The sequence below is a fragment of the Sus scrofa genome, chromosome 8 (genome assembly GCF_000003025.6).
Source record: "Sus scrofa isolate TJ Tabasco breed Duroc chromosome 8, Sscrofa11.1, whole genome shotgun sequence".
In the NCBI taxonomy this organism is placed as follows: domain Eukaryota; kingdom Metazoa; phylum Chordata; class Mammalia; order Artiodactyla; family Suidae; genus Sus; species Sus scrofa.
Window position 1 is genome coordinate 124,462,632 of NC_010450.4, and position 16,459 is coordinate 124,479,090.

At 39.5% G+C, this 16,459-nt stretch overlaps 1 protein-coding gene across 2 annotated transcripts in view; it reads left to right on the top strand.

The window, feature by feature from the left end:
* The window catches only part of UNC5C (unc-5 netrin receptor C), a 384,392-nt gene that overhangs the window by 313,268 nt on the left and 54,665 nt on the right, over positions 1–16,459 (top strand). Inside the window, exon 8 of one of the 2 annotated variants that reach the window (XM_021100734.1) lies at positions 15,047–15,103. The exons of the other annotated variant lie outside the window; for it this stretch is intronic. Within the exon in view, the coding sequence (XP_020956393.1) occupies positions 15,047–15,103 (57 nt within the window). The remainder of the gene's footprint in view (positions 1–15,046; positions 15,104–16,459) is intronic. 2 annotated transcript variants of the gene reach the window in all.

Here is a 16,459-nt window from a genome sequence, read left to right on the forward strand (position 1 = left end):
TCAAGATAGAGAGGGCTTACTCCTCACATTCTCAATAAGTAAACTACTAAAAATATAAAAATTGATTATTTTTTAATAAAAAGGAACCAATTAAGGGGCAGGTGAAAATCAGATGGAACTAAACTATAGACAGAAATAACACAGAATATGAGAAGGTATAATCTTCTAAGTTAAAATGTTTTGCTTACTATGTATTGTTCAGGTAAAGAACAGTAATACCATTTGTGTCAAACTCTACTGATTCAAGTGTTCCAGTTAAAATAAGGTTGAATATATAAATGTGAAATAAGATTTTTAAGGGCAGGAAAGAAAGAAAAATTGTAGTTAATTGAAAAAAATAAGATGGTATATATTAGTGATTATCATATATCAAGGATAATAATATAAATGAATTAAAATTATCAGGTAAAGGAAATACAAAATTATGAGAGTTTTATGAGAGACCTACTTAAATCATAAGTATAGAGAAAGATTGAAAGTCACAAAGTAGAATATAGTTCAGTCTTTATTTATTTTTTATTACTCAGTTTATTGCATTTGTAGTTGTACAATGATCATCACGATCCAATTTTATAGCATTTCCATCCCACAACCCAAGCGCATCCCCCAGCCCCCAAACTGTCTCCTCTGGAGACCATAAGTTTTTCAAATTCTGTGAGTCAGTGTCTGTTCTGCAAAGAAGTTCATTGTGTCCTTTTTTTCAGATTCCACACATTAGTGAAATCATTTGATGTTGGTGTCTCATTGTATGACTGACTTCACTTAGCATGATAATTTCTAGGTCCATCCATGTTGCTAAAAATGCTGGTATTTCATTCCTTTTAATGGCTGAGTAATATTCCATTGTGTATATGTACCACATCTTCTTGCTCCACTCCTCTGTCGATGGACATTTAGGTTGTTGGCATGTCTTGGCTATTGCAAATAGTGCTGCAATGAACATCGGAGTACATGTGTCTTTGCAAGTCATGATTTTCTCTGGATAGATGCCCAGGAGTGGGATTGCTGGATCAAATGGTAGTTCTATGTTTAGTTTACTGAGGCATCTCCATACTGTTTTCCACAGTGGTTGCACCAATTTACAATCCCACCAACAGTGTACTAGGGTTCCTTTTTCTCCACACCCTCTCCAGCACTTACTATTTGTAGTCTTTTTGATGATGGCCGTTCTGGCTGGTGTAAGGTGTTAACTCACCGTAGCTTTGACTTGCATTTCTCTAATGATGAGTGATGTTGAACATCTTTTCATGTGTTTTTTGGCCATCAGTATGTCTTCTTTGGAGAACTGTCTTTTTAGATCTTCTGCCCATTTTTTTAATGGTTGGTTGTTTTTTTTTGGTATTGAGCTCAGTCTTTACTATAAAATGACTAATGCTGTAACTATCTGATGGGGTCATTCTTAATCCAATTTTATTTTCCATTTCTAAGTAATACATATTACAGATTTGTTTCATTCATAGTTTTAATTTTTCTGAGTATTTCTGGGTTTTTTTGTTTGTTTTGTCTTTTGTCTTTTCAAGGCCGCACCCGCAGCATATAGAGGTTCCCAGGCTAGGGGGTCCAGTCAGAGCTACAGCTCTGGCCTATGCCAGAGCCACAGCAGCGCCAGTTCTGAGCCGCATCTGTGACCTACGCCACAGCTTATGGCCACGCCGGATCCTTAACCCACTGAGCAAGGCCAGGGATCAAATACACAACTTCATGGTTCCTAGTCGGATTTGTTTCCTCTGTGCCATGACGGGAACTCCTATTTCTGGTTTTGATACAATATTTGTGCATGGATGATTTCCTACTTCTGCTATATGTTTGCCTTTACCAGTAACATTCTCATTTGTAATTTTCTTGTTTCTAGTTGTGGCCTTTTCTTTTCTGCCTAAAGAAGTGCCTTTAGTATTTGCTGTTAAGCTAGTTTGGTGATGCTGAATTCTCTTCTTTTTTGCTGTCTGTAAAGTTTTAATTTCTTCTTCAAATCTGAATGAGAGCCTTGCTGGGTAAAGTATTTTCGGTTGTAGGTTTTTTCCTGTCATTAATATATTGTGCCACTCACTTCTGGCCTGCAGAGTTTCTGCTGGCAAATCAGCTGATAACGTTATGGGGATTCCTTTGTATGTTATTTGTTGCTTTTACCAAGCTGCTTTCAGTATTTTCTCTTTGTCTTTAATTTTGATCAGTTTGATTAATATGTGTCTTGGGGTGTTCCTCCTTGGGTTTATTCTCTATGAGACTCATTGTGCACCCTGTAATTGAGTGAACCATTCCTTTCCTGTGTTAGGAGAATTTTTGGCTATTATCTCTTCAGATAGTTTATCAGGTCCTTTCTCTTGTCGCCTTCTGCCACCCCAATAATGTGCATTCAGTGTCGTCCCAGAGGTCTCTCAGACTGTCCTTTGTTTTCATTCTTCTTTATTCTGTTCCATGTAAGTGATTTCCACCAATCTGTCTTCCTTGCTTAGTTATTCTTCTTCCTGTGTTCTGTTAATGATTCTTTCTAGTAAACTTTTCATTTCTGTTATTGTGTTGTTCATCTCTGCTTGTTTTTTGCATTTTCTCTTTCTTTTTAAACATCTTTTGTAATGTCTTGATCTTTGCCTCAGTTCCCCCAACCCCACGGGATCTTGGATCATCCTTACTGTCATTGCTCTAATGTCTTTTTCGTGTGGATTGCTTATATCCACTTCACTGTGTTGTCCGTCTGGGGCTTTGTCTTGTTCTTTCATCTAGAGCACATCTCTGTGCCATTTCATTTTGTCTAGCTTTCTGTCTTCATGATCTCCTTTCTGCAGGCTGCAGGGTGTAGCCTCTCTTGTTTCTGGGTCTGCTCCCTTGAGGGCGGAGTTAATACAGGGATTCATGGCTGGTTTTCTGATGGGAGGGACTGGTGCCTGCTCACTGGTGGGTGGAGCTGTCTGTTACTCTGGTAAGCCCATGTCGTTGGGTGTGGTTCAAGGCAGCTGTGTGCCTAGGAAGACCTTAGGCAGCCTGTCTGCTGATGGGTGTTTATTGTTTGGCATGGGGCTTCTCAGCCCTGGTGCTGGCATGCTGCTGGGTGGGGCCAGATTTTTCAGAAATGGTAGCCTCTAGGAAGCTTATGCCAATCATTATTTCCTAGGACCTCTGCCTCCAGTGTCCTGCCCCACAGTGAGACACAGCAACCTCTGCCTCCCCAGGTGACCCTTCAAGACCTGCAGGTAGATCTGTCCTGGATTCCTATGTGATCCTTGCTTTGCCCTAGGAGCCAGTGCATGTGGAAACCCTGTATGTGCCCTCCAAGAATGGTCCTGTTTCAGTCCTGTAGGGCTCCTGTGCTCAAGCCTTGGTGGCCTTCACTGCTGAATGCTCTGGGGGCTCCTTCTGCCAGTGCCAGACCTCCAGACTGGGGAACCTGACATGGGATTCAGAACTGTCATCCCTGTGGGAGGGTCTCTGCGATAGTTACTTTGCAGTTCGTGGGTCACTGCTTGATGGGTATGGGATTGCTTAGATGGCAAAAGTGCCCCTCCTATCATCTCCTTGTGGCTTCTTCTTTGTGTTTGGTGTAAGGTAATCTTTTTTGATAGATTCCAGTCTGATTTGTCAATGGTTGTTCAGCAGTTAGTTGTGATTTTGGTGTTTCATGAGAGAAGGTGAGCTTGATTGGCACTCTGTATTCTGCCATCTTGTCTATGAATCTGTAAATGATTTTTTTTTTTTTTGTCTTTTTCTAGGGCCACGCCCATGGCATGTGGAGGTTTTCAGGCTAGGGGTCTAATTGGAGGTGTAGCTGTGGCCTACGCCAGAGCCACAGCAATGCCAAATCCAAGCAGCATCTGCCACCCACACCACAGCTCACAGCAACGCCGGATCCTTAACCCACTGAGCAAGGCCAGGGATTGAACCTACAACCTCATGGTTTCTAGTCTGATTCATTAACCACTGAGCCATGACGGGAACTCCTATTTTTTATTTTTTTAAATTTTTTTAATTTTTTTTTATTTTTTAAGGAATGCTAAGGATTGGCTAGAACAACTGCCTGATCTTGGAAGCAGGAGTCTTATCTCTGAATTTGAGATGTAGCAATACCACTGATCTGTCCTGGGAATTTGGTCTCCTTTATTCATGTTAGATTTAAATTATAATATATAAATTTGCATAAAATGCTTGTATAAAACTGTAGGTGGCAAGAGTTACTTATAACAAGTAAACCAAATGGACATATAAAAGTATTTTAAAGCTACAGCGATTTGGAACTGAATTTTAGTTGTACCCTTTTTTTCTCAATTGCTTATCATGTATGGCTGTGTGTATATGTGTATATATATAAAATCACTCTGTATCCTTGCAACCAAACATACGCTGAAACTGTTTCATAAACTGCATTCATTATGTGGTTCTATGTACTTTCATTTGTGAAAAAAGTTCATAGTCTTTAAGCAGTTTCAGAAGCTCCACTAAATTTTTAAGCCATCCAAACACATTAGTTGATATTGAAATATTGCATATACCATGTATATATTATACTGGAGATATATATATCCTGGGTATATCATTGGCCTGACAAAGTAGTTCTTACACGGGATACCACTTTCAAATTAAGAGCATACAGAAATTGGTGTTATTTCACTACAATGCATTATTCAATAGTAATTAAAAACCATCAGAATCAATATCCCAGAAAGAAGTTAGACATTACTGGTTTATAAGCACATTGTTAATTTGAAAACAAAATTAAATACTGGTGTTCTTGGTATGCTAAAAGATATGGATTGCATTCAGAAAGAAAGGGTATATGACTTGGAGTGTTTTTCACTATTGAAAATAACTAAACGCACAAGTCCTTATAGCTCTGATGCAAGAGACAGCATTAATAGGTTAGATCGTTTTTACTTAATACTATAGAACAGTGTATCTTATTCAGAAGACAGTAATGGAAGGTCTGTTGTGCTCTATATCCATTCAGGTTTCTGTATATCATCTCTAATGTTCTATGAAAGCAGCTGCTGGTTTTGCCGTGTAGTTTTGAAATAGGGTTTGTGTAAAATGGTTCTGGAGAGAGAGAAATGAGGGAGGGGGAGGGAAGAGGGGGAGAGAGGGGAGTGGGGAGGGGCAAGAGGAAGAGAGGGAACAGGGAGAACACATACTAGACACAGAAAGAGGAAACACTTAAAAAAATCTCCAAAAATGCTAAGCCAGTAAGCATGTTTTCTACTTAGGTTGAAATACAGCTGTATTACAAAGACCGGATAACTTGGAACTTTTGTAATTTTTATAGTGAATTTGTATTAAGACCTACTTTGTCATGGTTGGCATGTAGTGGTTTAATCCATGCTTATGTCTTCCTTTGAAGACAGCAATCCAAGGACTACATATGTGTCACTTGGTCCCTTTGTGTGTGTGTGTGTGTGTGTGTATATGTATGTATGTATGAATATACTCAATTAGATTATTACATGACTGCAGCTCTTCCTACAGAGTTTGTTTTTTAATCCCATTTGAGGTGGAATCCCACATAGGAACGCCTGAGAGTTCAAATCTGAATTTAGAATTACTTTTTCTTGCTGAAGAGGGTTTATGCCACAGTAGACAAATTAGAATTTGCAATTTACAAACAAGAACTGCCTGAAATTGTGTCTGCCTCAGTGCACTTCCTGACTTTGGGAAATTAAAATGTTATGCAGTCTGCAAATTTAGCACTTTCTGCTCATTAAAAAATTTACATGTCACCCGGCTCTCCCATTAATTCTCACGTACAGAGGAAGTGGCAGAACTCTGTGTAAATTGTAGTGCGGACACACTGCATTCCAGGGCCTCCAGAATCCCAGGTGCATTTAATGTGAGGAAATAATTTACAAATAGTCTGCTCTTGATTTTAGCATGATACGTCTGTAACCACCTTGGCAGGGATTTGAGAAGGTGCTAGTCAGTTTGCAGTGAAATTCTTGTCAACACAGCGGTGTGATAGGAACGCATAATTGTGAGTGTCAGACAGTGAGTGCTTTTATCTATAGTCTGAAAGAAGTTGATGTCATAGCTGTGTCTGTATAGTCCGTGATATGTGCAGTGTCCCAGCTGGCAAATAAATATTCCGTCAGTGGACGGGCTGCCCAACACGGCGCTCTGCTGTCTCCGGTATAATGAGTGTGGTTTGCTTCTGCTTTTTTCCTTTCTGGTAAAACATTTTCCTGCTTTTGAAAGCAGGGATGTGGTTAGGAACTTCAGCCCACAGAAATCTGCCGAATACCTGTGGAGCCCCAAAGAGTTTGGTGCAGGAGGACAAATGCAAGGTCTTCGGCTTCGAGGATGCAGTAGAAACTCTGAGGGGATTAAGAGAGGTCCCACCTTGTGCAACCACAGCAAAGCTTGGAGTCCTTCGAGATCACATAGGGGAAGGGCCAGTGCTTTTGCTTGTTTTCTTTTTGCCTAAAAACCCAGCAGATGGGGTGATGTATGCTAGGAATCAGCCTTTTTCCGTTAGGACTTTTCATCACTTCACTTTATCAGATGTCTTTTTACTACCATGGATTTATTTAACATCACCTTTGGATGTAATAATTTATCCTCTTTCTGAAGGAACATTGACAGGGACAGAATCTACTGCACTGAAACACTATGGCAGCTGATCTGTGGGTTTGATTTTACTCAACTGTTGAGTTAATTTTCAGACATTTATTCATCACTTACTGTGGGTCACAGATAAGACCTTTGTATCTGAGGTGTTCACGCCCTGCTCTTCATTTTCAGAAAAGCGTGGTTGTCGATGTTAGGGACAGGGCTGTGGATTGGTTACCAAAGCATAGCTGGCTGTCCCTTGAAGGCTGGAGCAAGAATTACCAGGGCAGTTTGGTAACTGACATCAGTGATAAGCGAATGTTCTTTTCAGTTTTTGTTGTCATGTCCTAGGATTAATGTATTCATTTATTTGGAGTTCCTTAAGCCCCCATCAATAAATAAATCCTCAGAAGAGTGGTAAATTATAATAAATGACCTTAAGTGTCTTTGACAGCCCTGACCTTTGACATCATTAGTGCTGTCCTGATGGGCTGGCTGGATAAGAACCAACCTAAAAAGAGAAGAAAAAAATCTGGACGTGTTTATTTTGAATGGCCCTTGAGGTTTTTAATAAGAACATTTCCATCAGAAGAAATGTAATTGGAATGAGAAAAATCACATATGTTGGCTTAGTGTAAGGTCACTGGCGTGTGCACACACACACACACACAAAAACCAAGCTGCCAGGTCAAGGCGCAGGGAACATCCATGGAGAATACAGATTCTTCTAATACTAGGATTATAAAAATGAGGACAGATCTTCTGAAATGCTCTATTGTACTTCGGATGGATAAATAAGCTAAAACTAACTGATAGCTTGATGATTTAAAAAGGTATACTTTATAGAATACATTAATGCTTTTATAGACTATAATTGTCATATTCATAACTTATATACTACTCCCCATTTGAGATGAATTAATCCTGTTTAATCCTCATAGTGTCATAAGATCTATTTATATGTAATAAGGTCACAGATGCAGCCCCATATTGAAATAATGAGCAACTTTGAAGGCAAGCAGGAACACCTTAAAAAAAACTCCACCCATCTGCCTTCTGGCTACAGACTTGATAGCTCATCTAAAGGCACAGTTTTAATTCCAAGGCATCTACATAAAGATTTTCTTTTTACATGTTCCTTAAATCGGGATTGATAGTTCTGAAACTTTGGAGAATATGGAAATTACTTTATCATATGTATTTTAGTCTAAAGGAATTACAGATATAACTTGTAATTTTATTCATTTTCACCTGATATAATGACTTAAGCCCTGGCATTAGTTGCTTCTAAACCGCCAGTCTACTGTGTAACAGGTGGCCAAACTAAAGTGAAATTGACCTGAGTTCAATTTAATAAAACTCATAAAGAACAAAAAATAGTCTACAAATAGAACTTTTGATATTCCTCTAATAATAGTTCTATCTTGGGAAGGAAGAACCTGAGATACAAAATTGAAACAGCCCACCCAACGCCCACAAGTTAGTATAAGAGCCAATATATGAACCCAAATCTGTCTCATTTTGAAATAAGCCTTTTTTTGTGTGTGGGCTCTTGGATCCTGAAAGCAAGTGGTTGTCAGCTTTTACTGCTTTAAAGTGTGATTTTCTTCTTATGTGTAGTGTCCCTCCAGTTTTTATTGTTTATTCCTTTGTTTCTCTTGGCATCATTTTTGAGGGAAATGGTGCTTCTCTTTTAAATATTTACATTTATGGTAGGTTCGGTGCCAAGAACAGTGCCATCATTATACATTAACAACTTCATCATTCTCGCATTAGCTCCCTAGTTACACTAGAATAGAGATGCCCATTTTTGCTTACCCCACAATGAAACAAAAGACACTATTTGGAAGTTGTTTTATATAAGGGCGAGAATCTTTGTCATTTCAGCTTTCTCATGCATGTCAGTGATAACATTTCAAATGGAGAGGTGTTTTCTAGTCTAAATAGTTAGTATTACGTCATGCAATAGTTGAATTCAAATTAACATGAGCATATCCAGCCGGTTTCTCTTATTTCCTTGTCTCTCATTTAAATCTGTTCATTGGTGTCAGACAATACTTAGAAAAATGATGGAGCTGGGATCTGCCCGTGCTTTGCTGTTTCACCAGCTTTGTGCTATTTAGGCAAGTCCCTTCATTACTCTATGTCCTGGCTCCTTGGTCTGCAGGTACAAATAGGATTATAAGAGGGGATTCTAGTCAGTGGTTCATTTTAACTTTAACAACCTGGGGATTTGAGTTAGTAAGCGCATAAACTTGGTTTTAAGGAATTTAAACCTGGCCAGTGACGGTCAGGAGTTGTAACATTTCTCGCAACAGAGTATTTGCTTGAAAACTTTTTTACTAAAGTTATGGGAAGTTCCTCCCGTGGGGCAAGCAGGTTAAGAATCTGGTGTTGTCTCTGCAGTAGTTTGTGTCACTGCTGAGGCTCAGGTTCGATCCCCGGCCTGGTGCAGTGGGTTTAAGGATCCGGTGTTGCTGCAGCTTTGGTGTAGGTCGCAGCTGCAGCTCAGATTCTGTCTCTGGCTAGGGACCTTCCATATGCTCTCGAGAAAGAAAAAAACAAAAATGCTACTTATGATGTAAAAACAGTTTGCATTATTTTTTAAAAATTTAATCATAAAGTCACTATTCTATTGTCTATCATTCCTATTGCATGAAAAAGAAAATATAAAAGTCCAGAAACATCAAAGCAGTTGTTGTTTATTGGGGAAGGGAAGATTGACATATAATCACTGGAGTTGTTTCTGAGGTTTCCCAGATAAAAACCCACCAGATAGCCTACATTCATGTGATTGCACAATGACAAGCCATGTATTTGAGGGTAACTTGATCGTGCTTACTGCTGTATAAAACCAGAGAAAGCTCACTTTCCTTTTTAAGATCCTTAGGCATGGGCTTTCTTCTTTTATAACAGTTGGACACGAGCTAAAAAATAATGGGCAAACGCCATATCTAGTCCAAAGGATGACCTTGCGAAAATTAGAAAAAGTCATTTCTTCCTCGAGTTACTTCACCACCATCAGCCAGAATGTTGCTTTATTAACAATCCAGATCTGCCAGTCACCGCCAATGTGAACAAGGCCTCCCAGAGCTGGACGGTGCAAAACTTGCATGTTGTCAGCTTCACTGACAGGAAGATGGAAACCAGACTTGAGTCTCGATACTTCCTTTGCGTTTAGCTATCACTTCCCATGTTTGGGACTGATTTTCCTCATTTGAAAGAAAGTTTGAACTAGATAATCTCTTAAAATGATGCTTTGAGCAATCCTCATGTGGCTTCCTAGCACAAGAAGCATTTCACTCCTTAAGAACAGCCCACTCTTGGAGTACCCATCATGGCGCAGCGGAAACGAATCCGACTAGGAACCATGAGGTTGCAGGTTCGATCCCTGGCCTCACTCAGCGGGTTAAGGATCTGGCGTTGCTGTGAGCTGTGGTGTAACGTCGTAGACACGGCTCGGATCTGGCATTGCTGTGGCTCTGGCATAGGCTGGCGGCTGTAGCTCCGATTCAACCCCTAGCCTGGGAACCTCTATATGCCGCTGGTGCGGCCCTAAAAGGACAAAAAAAAAAAAAAAAAAGAACAACCCACTCTTGTTCTGGTTTTCAGAGTGTTTATGCCTTCACTTAAAGTTTTTCTCCACAATCAAACTTCCTCTAATCCCAGATCAGGAAAATCTCTTATTCGAATAGGATAAATATTCTTAACAAAAAGCACTACTCTGGGGTGACTTCCTCTGGTTGAAGTTGCTGATCCTGCTGCAGCCAGATGGGCATGCCCTGTACCCTTCCCCGAGCTCTGTGCTGGGCTCCTTCTGAGTGCTCAAGCAGTGATTCTGATTGTTACCAGTGGAGGTGTGTTTTGTTCCAGACAGTTCTTCCATGACAAGACCATTCTTCCTGTTGCAGGACTTTTCAGTATCCTTGGTCTTCACTAAATACCACATGCAACCCCCTAATCATTATGACAAAAAAAGCCTCCTCTGCCCCCTTTCCAAACACCCCCTTTAGCAGTAGCACCACCTCTGGTGAGAAACCATTTTAGCATCAAGTTGCTCTCTGGCCCTGAAAATTTGCTTCTCAAACAAGCAACTATTTCTCAAACTATGTCTTTGCCAGAAGCCACAAATAACCTTCTTTAAAAGGAGAGGGATGAAAGAGTATACAGTACTTGAAAGCGTGCATTTCTTACAGCTTTGCAGAAAAACTGGGCTCCTTGTTTCTGTCGTAACTAAGAAACCTGAAATTCAAACAAATTTCCTATTTATTATATTGAATAATAGGCAGTGTTGACTCTAGAAATAAAATGTGTCAAAAACCCAGTGTTGGAGTTCCCTGGTGGCTTAGCAGGTTAAGGATCTGACATTGTCACTGCTGTGGCGTCGACTCAGTCCCTGGCCTGGGAATGTCCATAGGCCATGGGTGTGGTCAGAGTGAAAACAAAAAGCCCAGAGTCTTAGTGTAATTAAAAGGTGCATCATAATGACATTGATAGGGCTGTCATTTACTGATGGCTGATAGTATACCAGCACTTTATTAATTTTATTTATCCTTTCCACAACTATATGGAAATGTGTATTCAGAATTCCTTACAGATGAGAAAACTGATGCTTGGAGAAATGAAATAGTTTGACCGAGCTCTCATAGTTAAGGAAGTGACAGGGCTGGGATTCAAACTGAAGTCCATGGGACTGAAAAACTTATTTTCACTGCCTTGGCCAACAACCGAGGTGCTTTTTCAATCGACCTGACTTTCAAGTAGTAGGAAAGTTAACTGAAAACCCTAACTTATGAACCAGGCTGTTAACAGTGGCACTAAGAACAATTATTTTGCGGTGTGTTCTGCCAGAGATGCGATTTTTCATTATTGCCAGGACCGCTCTCAGCAGGATCACCTCATTAGCTGAAGAAAATGTTCCCTGTTGTTCGGTGAGAGGGGGATCAGATGGAGATGTATAAAAACAAACTCTAGAAAGTAATTCTGTGTTCCCCTCATTTAGGGAATAGAACAGTAATCCCTGTCTTTTTTGATTTCCAGCCTCCTAGGTGATGTTTTAGTTGTATAGTTGCAGAAGTGTTTTGAAAAAGATGGGAAAAGTTTTCAGAGTTGCCTTCCAAAACTCTTTATCAGTGTCTCCATAACCATAAATTGGGGTGTGAAACCCTTATGAGCGTACTTAATACTTGTCTGTTTTTAATTTTTCCATGTAGGAAAATAACAGTTTGGCTAGATTAGCCACTACTGGCTGTGAGGAATAACTAATAGTGAGACTTTTATTTATTTTATTTTTTAGAACAACCCCAAATGTAAGCCCTTTCATTAAATAGGTCAATACATTTATTGGTAGACATCTCCCAGGCTTTGCTTTATAGAAACCATCCATAAAATCCGGTCACTCTGCTCCCTTTTGCTCTGCATTATCTAGAGAGAAACAGTGGTCTTTCCAAAAGTACATTTTTGATCATAGGATTTGAATTTCATTTAGAATAAAATTGAAATGCCTAACCCTGGGCCACCGGGCCTGTGTGATCTTGCTGCTGCTCTCCACTCTGAGGCTGCCTAGTCCCTCTTTGCTTTCACTCACTGCCATCTAACTGCTCCATTTTTATGTCAGGACTTTGGCATCTCCTGTCCCTCCGCATGGAACACTGTTCCCTCCCGATCTTTACTTGGCTGGTTCCTTCTCATTGTAGAAGCTTCAGCTGCAACTTTGTTTCAATAGAGAATTCTTCCCTGGTTATTGTTTTTATCTCCAATCCCATTATATTCTTTTATTTTCCAAAAGAACTTTTTCAACATTTGATCATTTTGTTTACTTGTTGCTATTAAATAAGAATGAAAGCAGTGACTTTTCCCATCTCGTTTGTCCTTGTACCTCATACCTGGAATGGAACCTAGCATATAATAGAGTTCAAGAAAAATGAACGAATGAATGAATGAGCAGAGTTTAGTTCTGTCTCTAGAAATATGTCTCAGATAAATATCACAAGGCACAAAAGTATTTATTGAGTGGTCCAGATCTAAACATGGGAAAGTAGAGATTAAAATTAAAAAATTGGAGTTCCCGTCGTGGCTCAGTGGTTAACAAATCCAACTAGGAACCATGAGGTTGTGGGTTCGATCCCTGGCCTTGCTCAGTGGGTTAAGGATCCAGCGTTGCTGTGAGCTGTGGTGTAACGTCGTAGACGCGGCTCGGATCCGGCATTGCTGTGGCTCTGGCCTAGGCCGGTGGCTACAGCTCCGATTAGACCCCTAGCCTGGGAACCTCCATATGCTGCAGGAGCGGCCCAAGAAATGGCAAAAAGACAAAAAAAAAAAAAAATTAAAGAATTATAGGTGTTCCCGTTGTGGCTCAGTGGTTAATGAATCTGACTGACATCCACGAGCACGCAGGTTCAATCCCTGGCATCACTCAGTGGGTTAAGGATCCGGCATTGTCGTGAGCTGTGGTGTAGGTTGCAGATGTGGCTCAGATCCTGGTGAGTTGCTGTGGCTCTGGCGTAGGCCGGCGGCTACAGCTCTGATTTGACTCCTGGCCTGGGAACCTCTATATGCTGGGGGCGTGGCCCTAAAAAGCAAAGAAAAAAAAAATTATATATTTCGTTTTTATTATTCCTTGGTCTGCTTGTCATAAAGAGGAATTCTGTTGGGAAGTAGAGATGAAAGCCAAGGAAACTCCGTAACTGCTTCACAGGGCAATATTTCAGACCATGTTCTATCTTTCTGGAGATAGGCTTTTCTTTTTACAAGATATGGCTCTTCTGCTTACTTGAGCAGGCCCACCCTGATTCTTTTCAAAATGTTCAGGGCGAACATCAGACGATCCCCAAATATCCTATTTTACACTCATTTCCAGTCCCTCTCATCTGAAAAAAAAAAAAAAAAAAAAAAACCTTTTGACATCCCTCTACTTAAAATCATCCCTGCAACAACATCATTTATCTGGTCTTTTGTACAAGCAGTGAAATTATATGGTCTTTGGGTTTCTAAAATAAATAACCTTTTTTTCTTGTGCCAGTATATGTCCCAGATGTCCTTTTATTGAGTTCACAGAATACAAATGGAAAAAGGTTATTACCAGACAGAAGTGTTTAAAAATGAAAATCAAACCTAATACATGGACTCAGACAACTGGAATAAGGAATATAATATTTATAAAACTGAGTAGGAGGTTGCAATCATTGCTCTAAAATAAAGCATTAAAAATTAATTCAGAGCAAACCTGTCTGTGCTATAGCAAACCTCTTTTTCATTAAGGTAGCACTGCATGTTTCTTCAGAATTAGTTCCCCAAAATAGGTAAATAGCTTGTAAGAACTGCATGTTCTGCAAACTACAGAAGATGTATCTGAAGCACGATTTGGAGTTACCTTTAGTGTTAAAGCTTTACAGATCTTTAATTTTGAACCGCTTAATTGTGATTCTCCGCGCAGTTTCTCTGTGTTTTGCCCTTGAGTCTTACTAGGAACGTTTAATTCACACGATTCTTCTTCATCTTCATTTGATTAATCCAAATGGTACTGTATCATTTGATTAATTCATATGTTACAGAATATTAAATATTTTGAGAGCTGTGGGTGCTAGTTATAATCCTTTAAATATTTGCATAGATTTTCATTTCAGAAAGTTTGTGTCCCGCATTTTAAATCTTTTACTTCACATGACTGATTGTTATCATCATCATCAAGCATCGTCATTATCCTCATCAGTTTCCTACCTTGGAATACACTGAAAAGAAAGAAAAATACAACTGCTCACATTACTTCTGCATTTACTCTTGAGTTGAGATTTTTATTTTGCCCAATGTTTACTATTCCTCTGAGGCCCTGAAATAACCTTATAACCTCTAGGCCCTATTGATTTTTGAATGATTTCAGATCTAAAACATCCAGTTTCCGTTGTGTTGACAAAATGCTCAGTCCCTGGGCAAAATCTATTGAACTCCTATTACGTGGAGGGAAAAGAAACAACTGAAAATCCAAAAAGTACGTCTGTGAAGGAGGGAGGGAAGGTGGTCCTGCCCAGCTCAGTAAATGGGTATTTAACCTTTGACCAGTGACGACAGGTCTTCTCTGGCTCTATTAGACAGAGAGCAAGCTGTTATGATTAAATAAAACAAAAAAACTGTTTAGAGCCTTACTGAATATGTCATGGGAATTAAAGCATATGGCGGGGAAAAGGAAAAAAGATTTTCCTTATGCTAATGACCCTTGATGTCTGAAATAAATTAGATCCATTAGAGTTTATGCTCAATAAAGAAAGACTTTAAGCACTCCAAAGTTAGTGACTCGAGACCAGTTTTTGCTCTGAAATTCAATCTGCCTACTTATTAATTCTTAGTGAGGCTCCAGAGCAGACAGGAGATGCAAAATCATAATTCTGTACTGAAGCAGAATTTTAAAGGACTCAGGTTTCTTCTCCTTTTATTTTAATTTAACCATTTTTCATACTTTTTTTTTGTTTCCCCCATTAATTTGATTTGGTTCCCATTTTTGTTTCATTTTTTGTTTCTTTTCAAGGTTTCATTTATCCTATTTCAACTGAGCAGAGAACCCAGAATGAATATGGATTTTCTTGTAAGTTTGATGTTTGGTTTTTATGTTGCTGAATAATCATTTAACGTTATTGCCCCCAGTTCAAGTTTACCTTTCTTTGGATCACAGATGTGCACACAGGAAATAGGCGCCTAATATATTCTAACATGAAAAACAAATTAGATTTTCACTGCTGAAGAGAAGAAAGGGTCATTTCAAGTCTCTGCCAGCGTTAAAATCTATCAGTCTACCATTCAAAGCTTGAGGCCCAGAAGCCGACAAAACATATCATGAAATATGCTGATCTAAATAAAGGGAAAAGTTCGAATGCTAAGAAGTGGAGGGTTGAGAAAACGCAGATCTGTTGAGTTAGAAATCCTGAATGGTGAATAAGTAATTATAGCCTGGTAAAGTAAACATTAAGGATTTAGATACAGTATTCTGACCAGAGTTCAGAACACTGCTCTAGAGCCTCAAATAAAACCCAGCAGCAAAGTGAAGTCAGCACTTTGAAAGCAGGACTCCCACAACCCAGAGGGTTTGGTGTGACACTGGTTTTCTGAAAAGATCTGTCAATATTGATTTGATTGATGCAAAAGCAGATATATTAGAAATGTTGGGAAAGACAGTAGTTTAAAAAGCAAAAAGATGCTTTTGCATATCGTACATTTTAACACACAATGCTAAAAGAAAAGGAGTGATTTCCCAAAGTGCATTGAAGATACATGACATGAGAGTGTGGGTGATCAGCGGGCCACTGGCGATCCAAATATCAGTCATTTCGCCATATAAACCCTGTGGCTGTGAGTCTTAGGGTAGTGGTTCCTCCGCTCTTAGGATGTCGTGGGACCTAGAAACCTGAGCATTCTCTTCCTGCAAAATGCACCTGTATAAACCTGAGCATAAAAATGCTGCTCTTTACCATCTGAAGCACCAATTTCATCACGTGTCATGGTGAGTGGGACAGCTTTCATTAACTTTGCTAACAATTTTTGTGGGTCACAGAAACCTAATAAAAACAGAGACTTAAAGACATCTATGGGATTCAGCAAATGTTTAGTTTTCTTGGTTTTGTTTGAATTATCAGCTTCTATCACCATTTGCCATTGTAACAAAGAATATTCTGTGCCACTAAGGCAACATGCAACATTTACTGGAATTTTCTTCTTGCCTTACCCAGAGACAACCCCGCCCCCGCAACCTCAGCTGACCTCGCACTGTGTTAATCAAATGTTTAATTGCCTTTCGGGGGTAGTCTGACCTTTCTGATCACTGAACCAGGCCTATATCTTACTCAGTCCACCATAAAGCTGCATTTCATTCCAGTAATGAGTAGCTCAGATGTAAATCTCTGACAAGAAACCGTGAGAAGCTTGGGGTTCTCAGAGGTAATACTCA